Source organism: Manacus vitellinus, unplaced genomic scaffold (genome assembly GCF_001715985.3).
Source record: "Manacus vitellinus isolate BGI_N305 unplaced genomic scaffold, ASM171598v3 scaffold_21_pilon, whole genome shotgun sequence".
NCBI lineage: Eukaryota > Metazoa > Chordata > Aves > Passeriformes > Pipridae > Manacus > Manacus vitellinus.
In genome coordinates this window covers 11275981-11292371 of record NW_021939546.1, presented here as the reverse complement: position 1 = coordinate 11292371, position 16391 = coordinate 11275981, and the positions used below count along the sequence as shown (strand labels likewise).

At 42.4% G+C, this 16391-nt stretch overlaps 1 protein-coding gene across 1 annotated transcript in view; it reads right to left on the bottom strand.

Annotated features, from left to right (window-relative positions):
* Positions 1–16391, bottom strand: part of TRABD2B (TraB domain containing 2B) — a gene marked incomplete at its 5' end in the record, with an annotated part of 271278 nt that overhangs the window by 103744 nt on the left and 151143 nt on the right. Inside the window, one exon of the mRNA XM_029959755.1 lies at positions 5414–5588. Within this exon, the coding sequence (XP_029815615.1) occupies positions 5414–5588 (175 nt within the window). The remainder of the gene's footprint in view (positions 1–5413; positions 5589–16391) is intronic.

Here is a 16391-nt window from a genome sequence, read left to right as displayed (position 1 = left end):
CAACTGTATTTATTTTCTTGCAGAGCATCTCAGAAATTCAGACCTAATCCATCAACCAATAGGTACCTAATTTCAGCCGCCTCAGCCTACGGCTGAGCAAGAGCACTCGTACTTTCATGTACACAGATCCCTGTTATCACCAGCTGCACCTGGAGCTGTGGTCACCAGCCCACTCTGGCTTCCACCATACCATGGACAATAGCTTGGGTACTCTCTGACATCTCAGATGCAGGAGGCTGGTGAGGTGGTTTAACATTTTCTTTCCTCCACCACGGGACCGTAGTCCAGAGACAGTTTGATTCCCCTCTTACCATGGAGGGATGCCATGGAACTTGCATTTTAGCTCTGTCTCAGCACTTAAAGAAAATTCTCCGTGATACATTTATTATTTTAACTAACCAAACTCACTGCCTTAGACCCTACTGATTTGGCTGCTAATAAACATCATGAACTGGAGCAGCATCCGAATTTCTGAAGCAGTAAATCCAGCTCTCAGCTACAAAACTGACAGCTCTCATAAAAGAAAGAAAGAAAAAAAAATGCAAGTAAGTAAAACATCCTAAGGAAATTATCGTTCAAATTAACTGCAGACATAAATTTATCCATTTGTTATCATAAGTGTTACTTGAAAATTATTCGCCCATAAAAATGAAATAAACCAGAGTGATTTTTTCTTAAACATTGACTTCATATGTATAGTCTTAGTTGCCAAAATATTAACTCTTTTTAACAGCCTGTGTGCTCTTGGTTGTGTGTCTTTCTTGACTGTAAATGGCCCTTTATAAATTGTCTGTATATATGAGGTCTAAGGCTGTTATTACAGATCAATAATTCCTAGCAATCCATGATGGATTTTCAAAAGACAAAACCCAAGTAAATACCCAAATTTTACTTGAAAGCACTCTATTTAGCAACCCTTAGTCATTCAAAGGGAAACATTGCCATGCCCATAACTGAAAAATATCATTTAACTGCACAAACGATAACTGCTGTTTCATTACTAGAGTATAATTACTGTGAATACAGGTATGGTGATATTTTCACATTAAGCCTGAATATGGTAAACCCTGGCAGGAGAAGAACGAAGTCTATAGAACTGGGTATGAGCTGGGTCCCCTTTTACCCAAAGCCTGTATTTTTCTTGGAGAGGAGAAAGAAATGAAAGTAGAAAGAATAAATGACCATTTTCACTTCTACGTGTTTTATAAAGGAATAAATTAAAAGTCTGAATTACTCCAACACATTTAAATTGTGAGTAATTCCATGGAAGACAGGAAAAGGAGAAATCCATTGAAAAGTCTACTTTTTATTTTTAAGAATGACAGAAAACTGAAAAGCTCTATTCAGAACTGAGTAATTTTTTTTTTGTTTTAATACTTCTGACTGGAACAAGAAAAAAACATCTTTCAACAGCATAAAAAAAGCTTTGCTTTGCTTTATGAAAAACTGTTTTATCTCAGCGTGCTTGGATATTCAAAGGCCTGTCCCCTTCCCACTTCTTCATTCCCAGGACTTGTCTGTTCAGTGTTTCACAGCCCTCATGCTCTTTCAGACTAGATTCTGAGCCACCTCTCCTATGATGCACCACAGCTCTAAACAGAATATAGCAAAATTTTAACTGGGAATCCCAGTTTACAGGAGAACAATGACACCCAGGCACCCGACTTTTTGATCAACATCTTCAAGAAGTGGACTTGCTTTTCAGAAGCAGGCAGAAAAATTCTGCTGAAAGATTTTGATCAGCCTTCTTTTAAAAGAGAGGCAGGATGAAGAAGGTAGAAATTCTACGTGTAAAATAGTTAATAACCAGCCCATAAACATGCAGAGTTGCACAGGCAACAGAATTAATTGCCTGCTATATCCCAATCACTTCAATGGCCTCATCTTCCATATGAAGGCAGAGCAGGTGTTTCCAGGGGTGACCTGACCTGCCAGACCTGCCAGGACCAGGGTGTGGGATCTGTCCCTACGTGAAGGTTATTTAGATCTGATGAGAGGGGATGCCACATCTCCCTCTGCCTGCCATTTTCAGCCACACATTTTCATCCAGCCAGCTGGGAATTCAGCTTACACTGGATGAGCTATGATTTTTTCCTGATGGTGAAGTGCATGCTTTATTATGGGGACAGGGCTTTACACTCTACCAAGTTTCAACTGAAAAGGGATTTTCTGCAAGATTTCTGCAACACTGACCATATACTTTTTGCTGACAGACACCTGCATCCTCCAGCTCAGTAGCACCAGGCTCCTGCACCAGGTTGCCAGGAAATCATCATCTTGCTTTTCAGCTGAAGCTAGTCATTGGGTTTCTTTGGGGTTTTTGGTGGCTATTTTTGATTCTACAGTCATGGAGCAGGACTCACTGAGCCAAATGAGACTGTAATTTGCAAATACACCTGTGTGGTGCCTTCTGGCTTAGTCAAGCTCGTTATACAAATTCATTACTAGACACTACAGAACTACCCACCCGTGGCACTGGGATCTTAGATCAAGCTGAGGATGGTGCCCTGAGGGAGCAGCAGAGCCTCAATTGCTGCACACAGCTGTGCAAAAGCCAGGTAAACCTTCACTAGGGCAGTATCCATAGGGTACAGCTCCTGCAGGGAGGCCACTGGGGGAACCAGGCAGGGCTCTACCTCAGGAGGGCTGTTCTCCAAGCCCCTTGGCTCCAGCTATACCTGTGAGTTACAGGATGCCACTGAGTCCACATGAATCATCGTGTGGGGCTTGAGACTCCCTTCTACAGCAACCCTTGTCCACAAAATTGCATTTGGGGAAGTTTTTCCAAGGTGCTTTTCTCGTAACAGTCTTATTTTCTTATTTAGGAAAACATTTATTTTCCTAATTTGATTTGGCAGCACAGTTTTACCCAGTTTTTCCCTCCCAGAAACTATGATGGAGATTATGAAATTTGGAAAACAATTCACAATACACATATATAATTTAATTACTATTCATCCATTAGTTCCAATACCCTCAAAATAAAGGGATTGATGCAGGAATCACGCTTAGCATAATTTGGAGTACATTGTCCAGAACACTTTTTTCAAATTATTTCCCTTTCATTGTTAGTCTTAAAGATGCAGAATCTTAAATAAAGTGAAATAATTTTTGCACTGTTCTGGGAGCAAATGAGCTCCCGCAGACTCTATCATGCCTATCCTAACCAAAGGTGCATTCCTAAAATTTTACGCTTCAGAATTCATGGGAATATGTGAAAGCCTCAACTTTCATCAAAAATACCCATCATTCACTTTTATAAAAGGCAAAACCAAATGCTCAAAGTTTTAGAAAAATATTCGAATTCACAACCCAACCACATACAAAAGAAACCATTAAAATTCATGAATTAAATATAAGAATGAAAAACACAAGATGTATCAACAAACACCACTCATAATTTAGTGCATGGGGGAAATAAAAAGGAAACAAAACCCCAAAAAAATTCTTCAAGAGGAAAAACTGCATTTGAATCATAAGAGAAAATGAACTTGCTTGCGCTTCAGTCACATAATAATTTTGGCATTGAAAAATTAATAATTTTCTCAGAACTTACTGCACGAAGGAAAAAACACCCCAGAGAAGCAAGAAGGAATTAATTGTACTAAAGTAGGGATGGCCTGCAGGGATGGCCCACTTTGGTGAGAAAGGCCAAAGGGATGTTGGAACAAAGAACCCAAAACAAAAAGCTTTCCTTGGCATCTCCCGCGTCCCAGTTCTCAATAAATCCAGCTGCATGTGTCTGTTCTGTCCTGCCACAGTCAGTACTGGGAAAATGAAACAACCCAGCAACAAAGGCAGTTTTCAACATGGCCAAAATTGGGTGCAAAAGAAAAAACGAGACTTGCTCTCCATAAGCCAGCTTTCCCAAGGGATGCTGCTAGGGAGTTTCAGGTAGGTGCTGTCTGATGGGGACAGGAAATGAAAGCTCAAACCTCCCAGAAGTTAAACGTGCCTTTCTATAGAATGCAGAGTGTAATTAGTATCCATTTGCTTAATTTCACTTCTGTTATCAGCACAGATTGGATTGGATCCACGACCCACCTAGTCCAAGATCCTGGTCTGTAACTGATGCCCTGGAAAAGAATGTAGAGCAGGGCAAGTGGGCAGTGATGCCCAATATGAGTTTATCCTCTCAGCTCCAATATGTATTGGTTAAGGGATTTCCAAAACTGGACACTACATCAAAGCCATCACGTTCGATAATCTCTGATAAACCTCGCTCCTCGGGTTAGACAACCTGGTTTTCATGAATCCCTGTCCAATTATGAACCATCATGATATATTTTCCTACTGTAAAAACAGTTAAGCAAAACTCCTTGGCCAGAAACATCAGGCAAGCCTGAGATTAAATAAGCTTGGGAAAATTCAGTCCGGATACACTCAAAAAATAAATACATCAAAATGCATGTGTCTCCACTAAAACCCGCAGTCTTTAATCAAAATTCCCACTGAAGTGAGTAGCGAAAGGTGAGTTGTTGCCAGAGTTCATAGCGAGAGCCATGGGATGAGGAGTAAAGTTCTGTCAAAAATGAGAAATTGCCAAGGAGAGGGAGCAGGAGGAGCAGATTGGTTCTCAGCACGGCAGTCTCAGGCTGCCTTGAAGTCGAGGGAGCTCAAAGAGACACTTAAGCTGGTGCTCAGGATTCAGCTGAGCTGGGGCCTGAGCAGTTATTATTTATACTCTTATCACACAGAAATGTGAATTCCACTGGAAAAGGGAAAAGAAATAAAAAAAAGGACAGTAGCACGTACTGTTGCAGACTCATAGAAGTACTGCAGATGTCTTTGTTCTGCAGACTTTAGGGAGAGCATTTAAACAGGCAGAGGGACATACTGGATTTTTACTTAATGGTTCAAAATGCTGGTATTCAGCTACACACACAACTCATTCACTTGTGCAAAGCCTAAAACCAGCAAATCTGTACAGAAACACAACCAGAGCAGTTAAGTCACCCATTGAGGAAGTCTTAACTACAGCAACCCCAAGAGGTTTGAAACCCTGGGCCAGCACCGTGTGTCACACGTGTGCCTGTGTCACCAAAGGGGTTTGTGTGCCATCAGCACCTGGGCTTGCAAATTCAAACTTCAACTATCTGCTACACTTGTGGCTACAAACCATTGTGTGAACACAAGCCAAGCAGGCCACAAGTCAGTCTGGGAAGGGAACAAAGACAGCAGCATGAAGAGCACTCAACTTCACATTTCTACAGCTGGATGGAAAACAAAAGAGAGCAGCCTGTCTGCAGCCAGGCTGGACCAAGACCCACCTCCTTCAACAACTGCATTTTAGAAGCAGGTCTAGACAAACAAAAACCCTTCTGCTCCTGCTCAGAGACAAAATCCTGAAGCATTCAAAACACTTTACTTCCAATCACAATAACTGAGTAAAACAGAAAAAGTCATGCCATACCTGCTCCAAAGGCAAAGAAGAAGCTCTTGTCTCTGTTCTCCCTTAAAAGTGACATCACTCTCTTCCCCATCCTCTCATTCCTCTTGTAGATGAGCTCCTGTCTGAAGTAGCTGTCTATCTCCTGAGCCGTCACCTGCTCGTGGGGCGGGAGTGTTGTGTTGATGAAGTTAGGGACCTGCAATGGAGAGAGAAGCTATAGCTCAGGTGGCACTGGTTCAGGAATCGCCAAAACACTCCATGTTTTAATCCAGCCTTATGTAAGACACCTGAGAATCACTATCATTTAAAAAACACCAAAAATCTATTAGGTAGATCAGAGCTTGGGAGGTTGTTACGAAGTCTTAAAAAAAAATAATAAAAAAAATCAATGAATATACTTTTTTTTTTTCCAAAATGACACTAGTATTTTCTAAATAAAACTTTAGTTCATTTTGACTTTTCTCTGTCCCTTCAGCAAAATGTAGTTTCAGGTGTTACATTTGGGTGAGTTACTAGGACCTTTATTCTCTTCTTGCTCAAAACAGTTCATTGGTTATTTAATACCAAAATCTTGTGATCTGTTCCCAGCCAAGGTCACCATGAACTTGAGTAAGGACTGTATCTGGGCTTTTTTAATAACTTAACAGTTTTAAAAGAGGCAAGGACAGCAAAACCAGACACAGGAAGATGTACACAGAGTAAACCCTCTCATCCTTCTTGCAGCTTTAGATGCTTTTAGATCTCACCAGAGAGGTCAATGCATTGCAACACATAAATCCCTGGAATGTTCCTGATATTTCTGAGGAAGAGATTTTCACAAGAACTGCTCCCTCAGTCCCTGCTTTTGTGAGAAGAGACGTTCATAGACACAGAAGAAAGGCTGAAACCCCAAGGACCAGAGGCAGACCCAGGAATGAGCCAAGATCCAAGCTGTAATGGACAGACAAGCCAAAAGTCTCTGATTATTAGGAATAACAACTTATTTTGACACAGTAAAGGTCCAAGGTCTACCACAAGAGTTTGGGGGCCCAAGTGCCCCACGGTGGGAAGTGCTGTAAGTGGGCAGTGTCTGATGACTGCTAACAGGACCCAGGCACATTCTGGAGGTTTTCTGTGCCTCACCACTGGAAAGCAGCTTAATCTGCAAAACCTAGATCCAGCTTTCTGAGTCCCCAGGTACATGTAAAGCTGCCAGGATTTCCAGTGTTAATCTGAGCTGGTGGTAATGACATTGCAGGCACAGCCCATGAGGGGAACATCCCTCACTCGCTGTGCTGAAATACTTGAGGCAGTGACTCTGTTACTCGGGTTATTCTTCCTCTGGTTTTCTACTATACCACATTCCCGTACTCATTTTCTAAAACTTGCCTTCAAACTATGTTTTGCAGACCACATCTTACCCTCCCACTTGGCCACACGGTTTTATCACAACAATTTTTGTCTTTTCCCACCCTCTTCACTCATACTGCCTCTCCAAAAGTTTTCAGCAAGTCTTAGGGAGACTTCCAACTTCCTAGTGACTCTCCTTAAAGCTTTTTTGTTGCAGCCCCATTTGCATCACTCTTAATGTGTGGGACCAAGCAGCAGAGATTTCTCACCATGCATTATGCAGGTTGAGTCTACACGTCACTCTGGATTCCCAGTTGAGTGAGGCAGAAATGGGGACCACATCCCCTGAGCCAGGGGCTCCCAAGTGGATGGAGCTAACACTGATGCTGACAGAGACCCTGCCCCAGTCTATTGGGTCTTATAGACCAGCTGGACCTTTCCTTTTCTAAATGACTTCTCAACCTGCTTTGCCAAATCAGAGTGATCCTCACAGCATGTCCTTCCTTAAGGGTTCAATTGCATTACCCTGAATCATTCCTTTGGGCTTTCCAGCATGGCTTGGAATCACCAGTGCATCTTGTGAACTCCTCAAAGCATGCAAGTACTTTGTACCTTGTTCTCAGTTTAGCCCTTTGGCAGCACTCAACAAATAATAAGTCCCATTAAGCCAGACCTATCCGACACACCAGTTTCCTGGAAGGAAGCTGCCTCCACGTCTGGCAAGAACATGCACTTGTCTCAAAGGGATGCAGAAGTAGCCTGACAGTGTCGAAGAGGTAAAATGCTGCTGGCTACAGCAGCACAGGATGTAGTGGCTTCCATTCCCGGTGAAAAGCAGGGAGAAATTTATATTGTAGGAATAGTCTGAGGAACGAGTAGCCATTTTACACTTGCAATAACCTCTGTAACACAAAGCTGTAAATCAGGTGGTCCACGCAGGTATCACAAACCTTTGCATCTTCTCTGTACTGAGGCTCTGTGCTTAACAGGTTGATGCAGCTCAGGGAGGAGTCAGGGAAGCCTTTAGACACGGAAATGGAAGGCGACATTTTTTGGAAGCATCTGAAAGCTCAACACCCACATAAGAGAAGTCTCTTCTTCCCTGGTTTCGGCTGAAGGGAAGTGAAGGCTGGGAACTGATGGGACCTGATCTGGAATGACCTGAGATGCTTTGGGGAAAACAAAGTACTGTGAGGACAACCTTCTCCTACACAAAGCAGGAGTAGCAATGCTGGGGGACCAAGCAGCTTTGTGCATCCCACTCCTGCCAGGGGACAGCTCTGATGCTGGAGGTCCAAGAACAGAAGTTGCATTTAGACCTTGACCAAGAAGAGCTTTGCCAAGAAAGGAAGTACCTTTCATCACCTTGTGCAACTCCATCACTTGCAATCCTACATCCACATTCAAACTACAGTTTTTTCCTCCCCTTTATCTAACCTAAAATACAGTACACAAAACAGACCCATTTACTTGCCCTTTCTTCCCTCCCTTTCTTTCCTTCTCTTCTGTGGGAAAGAGTTTGCCAATGGCAGAGAGATAAACTTAAAACCAAGGACTGTGTTTTGTCAGTGTTTCTGGTGCTTGTCCAAGGAACAAGACAAAGGAAGGCATCACCTCGAGAAGCACATCATCAGCTACAGGTCCCGCTGCACCTTGAGCATTCCTGTATTACTAATGCCTGGCAAAAATAAAACATGCACGTATGTTTCTGCGTGTGTGTGGCAGAGGACAGAAGATAAATGGTTGCAGTAAGTATGCCCATACACAGTAGTGCAACCACACTCTGAGCTATGACACTGGCCCCATCAATCACCTCTGCTCCTCCCTGAATTGCAGTTCCTTTCCACAGTCAGTGACATACACCATGCCTGGCTTCGAGGAGGCAGCTGCTTCTGTTGATTTAATAAACCCTTTGGATTCTTAACCACCAGATAGGGATCAGGAAGTCAAGAAACAGTCACACGCAATTAGGAAACTATTAACTAGAGCCAGAATTTAAGTGGTTTGTTTGTTTGTGTGTTTTTTTTTTTCTGTGGGGAAAAAAGAAAAAGAGAATCTCTTGTTTTAAATGTGCACCAAAAGGATGCACCTACCCTCTTCCACTTTTACTTTGTTTCCATTCAGTGAAAAAAAATTAATTTTAACATTCTAATTATATGTATTTGATGTTTTTGAACTGAGAGGGAATGGGTGAGACATTTGCTATGCCATTGGGTGAGGGTGTGACCTCCCAGCAATAGCTGAACGCTGCTACCAGTATTTAAATGTACAGTGGAGTGGATGATCTGACCAGGTGAAAATCCTAACTTCTAATTTTGCTGTTCATCTAGGAGAGTAATAGTTGGATCAGCAGAAAAACACATCACCTGGGGTGTGCTCACTTTGTAGTGGCTAGAGATAAATTGACAAGAGATAAATTGATTCTTTATGTCCAGTCTTTGCAAGCTTTCTGAGAATCCAACCAGCTCATATATCTATTTATTTCTCATGGAAACTCAATAATGTATTTCACTGAGGTGTTCAAAATATGGAATATTTTGTTTTACTGAATAAGTTAGCACTCCTTTTTTTCTATTCCTATTTTCTTTGGGTTACGAGACTTCTGTGGACAATACAGTAGACTCAAAACTCAGTCATTTGGTATACTCTGCCTTTCTTAGTTAAAATTTTGAGGTTAAAGAAAGGCAATATGAGAATAAAAAAAGAAGCCCCAGCCTTGAAGACATTTTTTACCCTCCCTACTGCCTGTATAATTTTAGTTGAGCAGTATCCCTGATGGAATATATGTGTGGGTAGAGCTCTGCGCACACATCTGAGCTCACAGTACTGTGGGATGTGGGCCATAATTCTTCACCTTTGAAGTCAGTGGGAGCTTTAGGCAGAAGAAAGAGGAAGGATTGTGGAGTGGTTATGACACTACCCTGAAAAAATGATTCTGCTCCCATGGGCGATACAAATCTCTTGCATGATCACAGGCGTGTCATTTGGGTTTAAACCTTCAAAGAAAACTTGGCACTTAACCTCCACTAAGTATCCTTGAAGCATTTGGCTTTATTCCTCCTGTCTCTCAAAAGCCCATCTGTAAAATGGGGACAGCAAGACTTTCTACCTTGATGTTACTCACAAGGCACTGGCTGACTCTAGCTGTGGAAGGACCCAAAGGAAGATCCAAAGTCCAAGACGATGCTCAGTGGTAACCTCTCTTCCTATAAATTCCCACAGAGGCTGGAATTCTGCTGCAATCATTAGCATAAGAGCTAACAACATACTTTAGTTTAGAAAAATGCATCAGCCATAACTCAAGATCCATGGTATGCTGTCAGCTTTGTCTAGGGAGACAGAGAGAAAGAAAAGGAAAAAAAAAAAAGGAAGAGAAAAGCAAAATATATTGGTGTAGAGTCTTTTTCACATTTAGGGCTTACTGCCAAAGTTCAGCTGAAAATGCATGGACATGGGATGACATTTAAGTACATTTTCTAATTTACTATTTTTTAATATTTAGACAAATATTCTGGACAGAGGCACAATGCCAGAGTTGTGAATATCTATCTGCAAATAATTTTTTTGGACACATATAAGCACCATCAACTATGATTAAGTTTTTTTTCCCCCTGCTTTGGATTTATTGGCTACAGTGGAACTGCTCTAGACTCAGTCCAGTATCAAATCACTATCAGATGTGGACTAATAGTGTTATCGTTCCTACTCCTATACACCACAGTTCCCAATCCTCTGATAACCTTCCTTAGCCTCGTTCTGTTCCAGTGATGATAGAGTATTTCTGGAATGTGCATTCCAACTGTAAGATTATGTCAATGAAAAACCAATACTACCAACACTGGGACAGAGGGCTGGGTGCCCTTCCTTGCCTTCAAGGTGCTCTTCAACTATAATTCTACCTGCAGATGGAGAAGAGGAAGCTGAGTCAGGGAAGTGGGAAGCCAACTCCTGCCACGGAAAACACAGTGACCCTAGAACCTTTCCAGCTATTATCTTCCTATATCTTGGTCAAGCCTGTTGGCTTCTGAGACTCTTCTCTCCCACTGTCTCCCAATCAGCAGATGATTCAAGGTTTTCCAGCCTCACCTCCTGTGAAGTATCCAAACTCCAGATGCTGCAAGTACAGCACCATCCCTAATAGTTGCAGGAGAATCTATTAATAATAAAAATGCCTTATTTCTTTATTTCCTTCTCTCCTCAGCTTTCACTGGCTAAACAGAGAAAATAGGAGGAGCCACACCCAGGGTCACCTATGGCAAGCCAGAGAGCTGGCCATCAGCTTCCAGAATTCCAGTCCAGCACCTCAATCCAAACCCCATCCCTCTTTCTCTGACAGGAGGGCTCCACTTCCATGCTAGTAATCCTTATCTCCAGTTGTAAGCAGGGAGTTGTTCCCAGATCACGACAACTACATTAATTTTTTCTTAAACATGCTAAAGATTGGGTTCTCTTTATTAGTCTTTTGGTTTATGAGCTTTACGTGGGCAGAGGCCAGAAGACAAGTAATGGATTGCGCTTTGAAGGATTTTCCCCACATCATTCGGGTCAGGAACTTTTATCCAGTCGACAGCACTATGCAAGATAAGGATCTGAAGGGCTGACAGCTCAGCTTATGGGGGCTGCCAAGGAGCCAAAGCAGCATCCCAAAACCTGCTGGCTCCTCCAGCCCTAAATTCACACCAGCCCTTCTTGGGTCAGAGGCTGACATCTGAGCTCGAGTTATCATTCCTTTATAAAGGGAGGATACCCTCCTGTTAACCAGCCCTGACAAGGCATTGTGGCTTTTAGTGAAGTGCTGCAAAATATACTGCTCTGGACTTGGAAGACACCTGTTTTCCTCTGATTTATGGATCCTTCTGGCATCTGGGAGAGCAATATCCATTTACTGCAGCCTCTGATAGAAGGATTCAAATAGTGCAAAGTGAATGGGCTGTGAGAACAAGCATCTCCACAAGGCTGCTGCAGAAATGAGTAATGCTGCCAACTCAACTGGTTTTCCTCCAGCACTCTTGAATTCCCATTGTGATGGAGACCAGCAATGGCCAAGGAGGGGGTGTCTGGTTAAACTGATTCAGCCCAAAGCCCAAAGTTGGCAGCTGCCAAGAAGATAAGCTTCCAGCTTGTTATGGAAAAGGGAAACCAGGAAGGAGCAGTATCCAGTTTGAGCATGTGATTAACCCATTATTGCTTTCTTTTAAGCACCAAAATTTAAAGTAATATACTAGAAGCCTGAGTTGACTGTAAAAGGAATCTTTCATCTTCAGAGTAAAGTCAGTTCCATCACTCCTTTCCCTGGGCTGGAGGGGAAAAAAGGCAAAAATACTTTTTGCTTGAAGGGAAGTAAGGGAAGAAAGGAGTTCAAGAGCACAAGGAAAGCCAGAGTAAGAGCAAGCACATTTCTTGGTACCAGCTCTGGGCAGCCATTTCTGGCTGTGAGCTAATCCCTGCCCACCTACATCCCTGCTCAGGGTCCCTGTACACTGCAGATACATTGCAGTTCATGTCAGTGAGCTTTCTGCAATTGGCCTCTCTCATTTAAAGCCAGCGGAGTACCCCTCAGCACAGCATAACAGCCTGAGTGTGAAAACAGAGGTCTTTGAAACTGAGTTTCAAATTGGCTAGCTCAGGTCTATGAGCCACTGGAGCATCTAAACTTGTAAACAGAGAAGAATTACAAATGCGAGAAGACATGGAGGGGGTAGGCAGGCTGAATGCCAGTGAAGTCCCTATGGATAGTGCATGATACTTCTAAAAACCAGCTCTGCAGGTGACACAAAAGCTGTAGGAGTCATTGCTGGACTGAGTGTAATATTGCCTGCAGGTAGGGTGGGCTGCAGCCCTTGGACACTCCTGTACCTGCAGCTTCAGCTCCCACCACAGCTGTGTGGAGACCCTCCCTGGGATCACCAAACCCATCCTGCACTGCCTGGTGGTACAAGGCCAAACAAGAGCTGTGTGTCCTGCCTAGTTCTACCTTCTCTGTCCATTTGGGCTAAAGAAAAACATCTTTTAAAAAGAAATTTAAAAAGGCAGAAAGGCCATAGGGATGGGCTGTGCATCTCACACACAGCCTGGGGGGGTGAGACTTCTATCCCTGTTAGAGAAGACTTTCAACAAATCCCTGGGAAGTCATGACCTCCATGTATGTTTTCTATTTGTTTTTCCACACCAGTCAAACAGTTGTTTTCCAAGCACTCAGGAAAGAAAAAGAAAAAAAGAAGCAAGCAAGCAACATCAACCCCTCCTACAAGGCCTCCCTCTCCATCCCAACCCTGTCCCTGCTCCCCTTGGTCGCGATGCCAAAATATGCAGCCGGCCTCTCTATCTGAATGAATGTTTTGATTAAAGAAGCCTTAACAAAACACAGTCAGAACAATGATCCCGGCCCCCTTTCTGCAAGCCTCACCAACTATGCAGTGTATATTTAGGACCAGATTACAGGGACCTGTTCATTAATCCAGTAACGATGACAAGCCTGTAGTGTATGCAAATAAAGGTTTGGGTTTCGGAAGGGGAGGGTAAATCTTAACTACCTAATGATACTCCTGCTGCATTTAAAGCCCCTTCATCGCTGGGATTGTTTTGAGGCCAGCTTTCATGAGCTTGCAAACATATGGAAAAGTTCAAGATTTTCTATTTCCCTTCCAAATGCTTTGTTTCCTTTGACAAAGAATACTTTTTTTCTGTTCTGACACTAAAACCATCACCTATTATATTGCCATGACACCCAAGTCAAGATACTGATCAAAGGGCAAAGCAGGGCAATAAAGTGAAGAAAAAAAAAAAAACAAACCAGGGCCAGAAGGTTTGGGTTTGGGGCTGGTTTATTAAAAAATTGCAATTCTTTTTGCAAAGGTATTTTTCATTTTGTCTTCTGTTACACAGTGGGAGAACAGCTGGCCAGTAGCGGGCACAAACTCAGGTTTGGTTGTCTTGGATATATTTTGTTCGGGGCTCTTCAGTGAGTTTCTTCCCATCCCTGTTTAGTAAGATTCTAGGAAAAGCCTGAATGTATATGTGAAGCTTGCAATAGTCTTTTAACTCAAGGCAAGTCTGACCCAAAATACACGATTTGCAAAATATCATGTAACTTTGCAAGGAGCAAAAATCTGGTTACTAACACAACAGCAGCTGGTCTGGACACGAGACCTCAGGAGCTGACACCACAAGGTTTGTGGTGTAAAGATTGCCATGTCCTCCTGTTTGGTCCTAGAGAAACTCCAGACTACTCCCAGTCCAACCAGCTGAAGCTTTCTAGTTATGCTGACATGTGAAAAACAAATTGGATGATGACTTTAAAAATAATTTTAACTTTTTTTAATGTAGGGTTGTTTGAGAGGTCTAGTGTTGAACATAAAGATGGAGAACAGCTTCAAGAAAGCATTTAGAAACGAAACAAGAGCCAGTAAGGAGAAAACTAAGGAATAATTCAGATTAAGTCAGTGAAGTCGAGACAAGTTGTCCTTTAAACTAATTTTGTTTGCATCTAAACTGGTGGAACTCTATAAGCCTTGACTTTGGGTTTATCAGCAATCAGCTCTCCCAGAGGAGTGAAGATCCACGTCTGAAGTCACCACCAGAGAGCACAACCAGTTTACACTGGAGATACCTGATCTATGGCATTCCCTACTCAGTAATGCACAAAAACAGTGCAGACCAAGAAATGTTGTGTCCAGGAGTACCCAAGAACACAGTCTTTTCGATAATCTCTAGTGCTAATCCTGCCAAATCAGCCAGGACAACCAAAGTGCCCCCTTGTCTCACGTTTTCCCCCTCCCTGTCATAATGAGGAGTAACTTCATCTTTTACATAAAACACTAAGAAACAAAAAGCGTTTTGTACATTCAACTCACAAAATACTGTTTAAAAAACTAACAAGTCTTTTTCATTTCTCTTGAACAAGTCTTTCCAAGAAACACTTCATAAACCAGCTCTTTAAAAAGAAAGGAAAGTAAATGCCTTACAGCAAACATACAGCATTGCACAGAAAGCAGCACGCTACTACCTTGAACTCCAAATGGTTTTACCAATCACTCTTTCATACTCATTTATAGTTTATTCCCTTACTAATAAATACAGGTAGTCAACAATCCTTAACCGTTTTTAATGTAAATCATCTCTTTTCTCTAGGTAAATATGTTCCTTTTCTAATAATGCAGCAGTCTAAAAGAAAAATCTTTGCCTTTAAATGTCTTGTTCCAATTTCTCTCTGACTCTCTCTCCTCTCCCATTGCTTTTTTCATGGAAACTGGAAAGAGGAAGGAAAAAACTTCCAAGGTAAGACAACTCCACATGCAAACATGTAATGAAAATTTTCAAGGAAGAACCTATTTTCAAAACCCATAGCATGAAAATTATCTGGGCATGTTCCAGATTATTAATAAAAAAATAATCTCTGCAGTGTTTTCCCCAGCACTGACATCAACAAGTAGACTTAACTCTCAGTCTGGATCTGTAACCAATTTTCTGAAACACATAAGCCAAAATATAATATTGCTCCAATCTGGAATCTTGTTCTGACATAATACGAAAATTAGACTCTGAAAATTTTGGCTGCACTTCTGTTTTTTCACTTCCAAACGCTCCCAGCATATACCAAGACACGAAGCTGAAACTCAGGTGCAAGCGGAAAGAAAGTACGATCCCACCACAGCAGACCAGGAGCTGTTCTGAACTATGGGAAAGCAACACCTCTGCAGCAGCATCCTGTGCTACAGCCCAGAGAGGAGAAGGTGGGAGACAGGCTCTGCTCACTGTCGGGGCACAAGCAGCACTGAGCACAGTGTCACCAAACACCCAGTCAGCGTCAGCACTGCCAGCAGTGTCCTTGGAACAAACACTCCTGGGAGCGTGACTGACCCTTCCCCTGGACCTAGAATGGCAAACTCCTGGGACTGGCTCCCTTGATGCCTGGGACAGGCTCACACTTGCTTCACTGGAAAGCTCATAATCATTTTCCCTGGAAGAACGAGAGGCTGTGCCAGTTCGCCTGCACTTTGTTACAGCTGAAAATGATAAGATGCTTCCAAAGCGCTGTGTTACAATAGCTGTGCCTTCAGTTTATGGATTTATCTTCCTTTTCGCCAGATAAAACTCCATTCCTTGGACAAATTAGGTCTGCTTGTCATTCAACACTCTACCTAATGGTCTCAGCTGTGTGTTTCTGCAGTTACTGAAGCTGGAGCATTCCACAGATAGTTTTCATTGATTTGAGAAGCGAGCCAGAAATCCAGTCGTATTTTATCCAAAATGACAACAGGGCAAGTTAATGATGTAATTAGAATTATCAGGAACCTTAAATCTTACAGGACATGTTTAAATGCAGGATGATAACAGTTTTAAAGGGCTGCATAACACAACCTGGAGATTTATAAACAGCAAGTACCTTGCAAAGTGAGGCACTGAACATTTTCTTCTTTAGTTTAAGGCTGTTATTGGCATGGGGTTAGTGTATAGATTTCTAATGTCATGTTATCAAGATCATCATATGCTTTTCAGAAGGCAACACCCGCTACCTAAAGGCTGTATGCCCACATGAATCCATGGCATTTTGAACTGCAGAGGGAACTTGAGATATGGGTGACAATCATTCTAGTAAGGTATAGAAAAAGCTTAGTTGTTTCTGATGGACACAGCTTGAAGAAGGAGGCACAGCAATGCCTGAGCATCT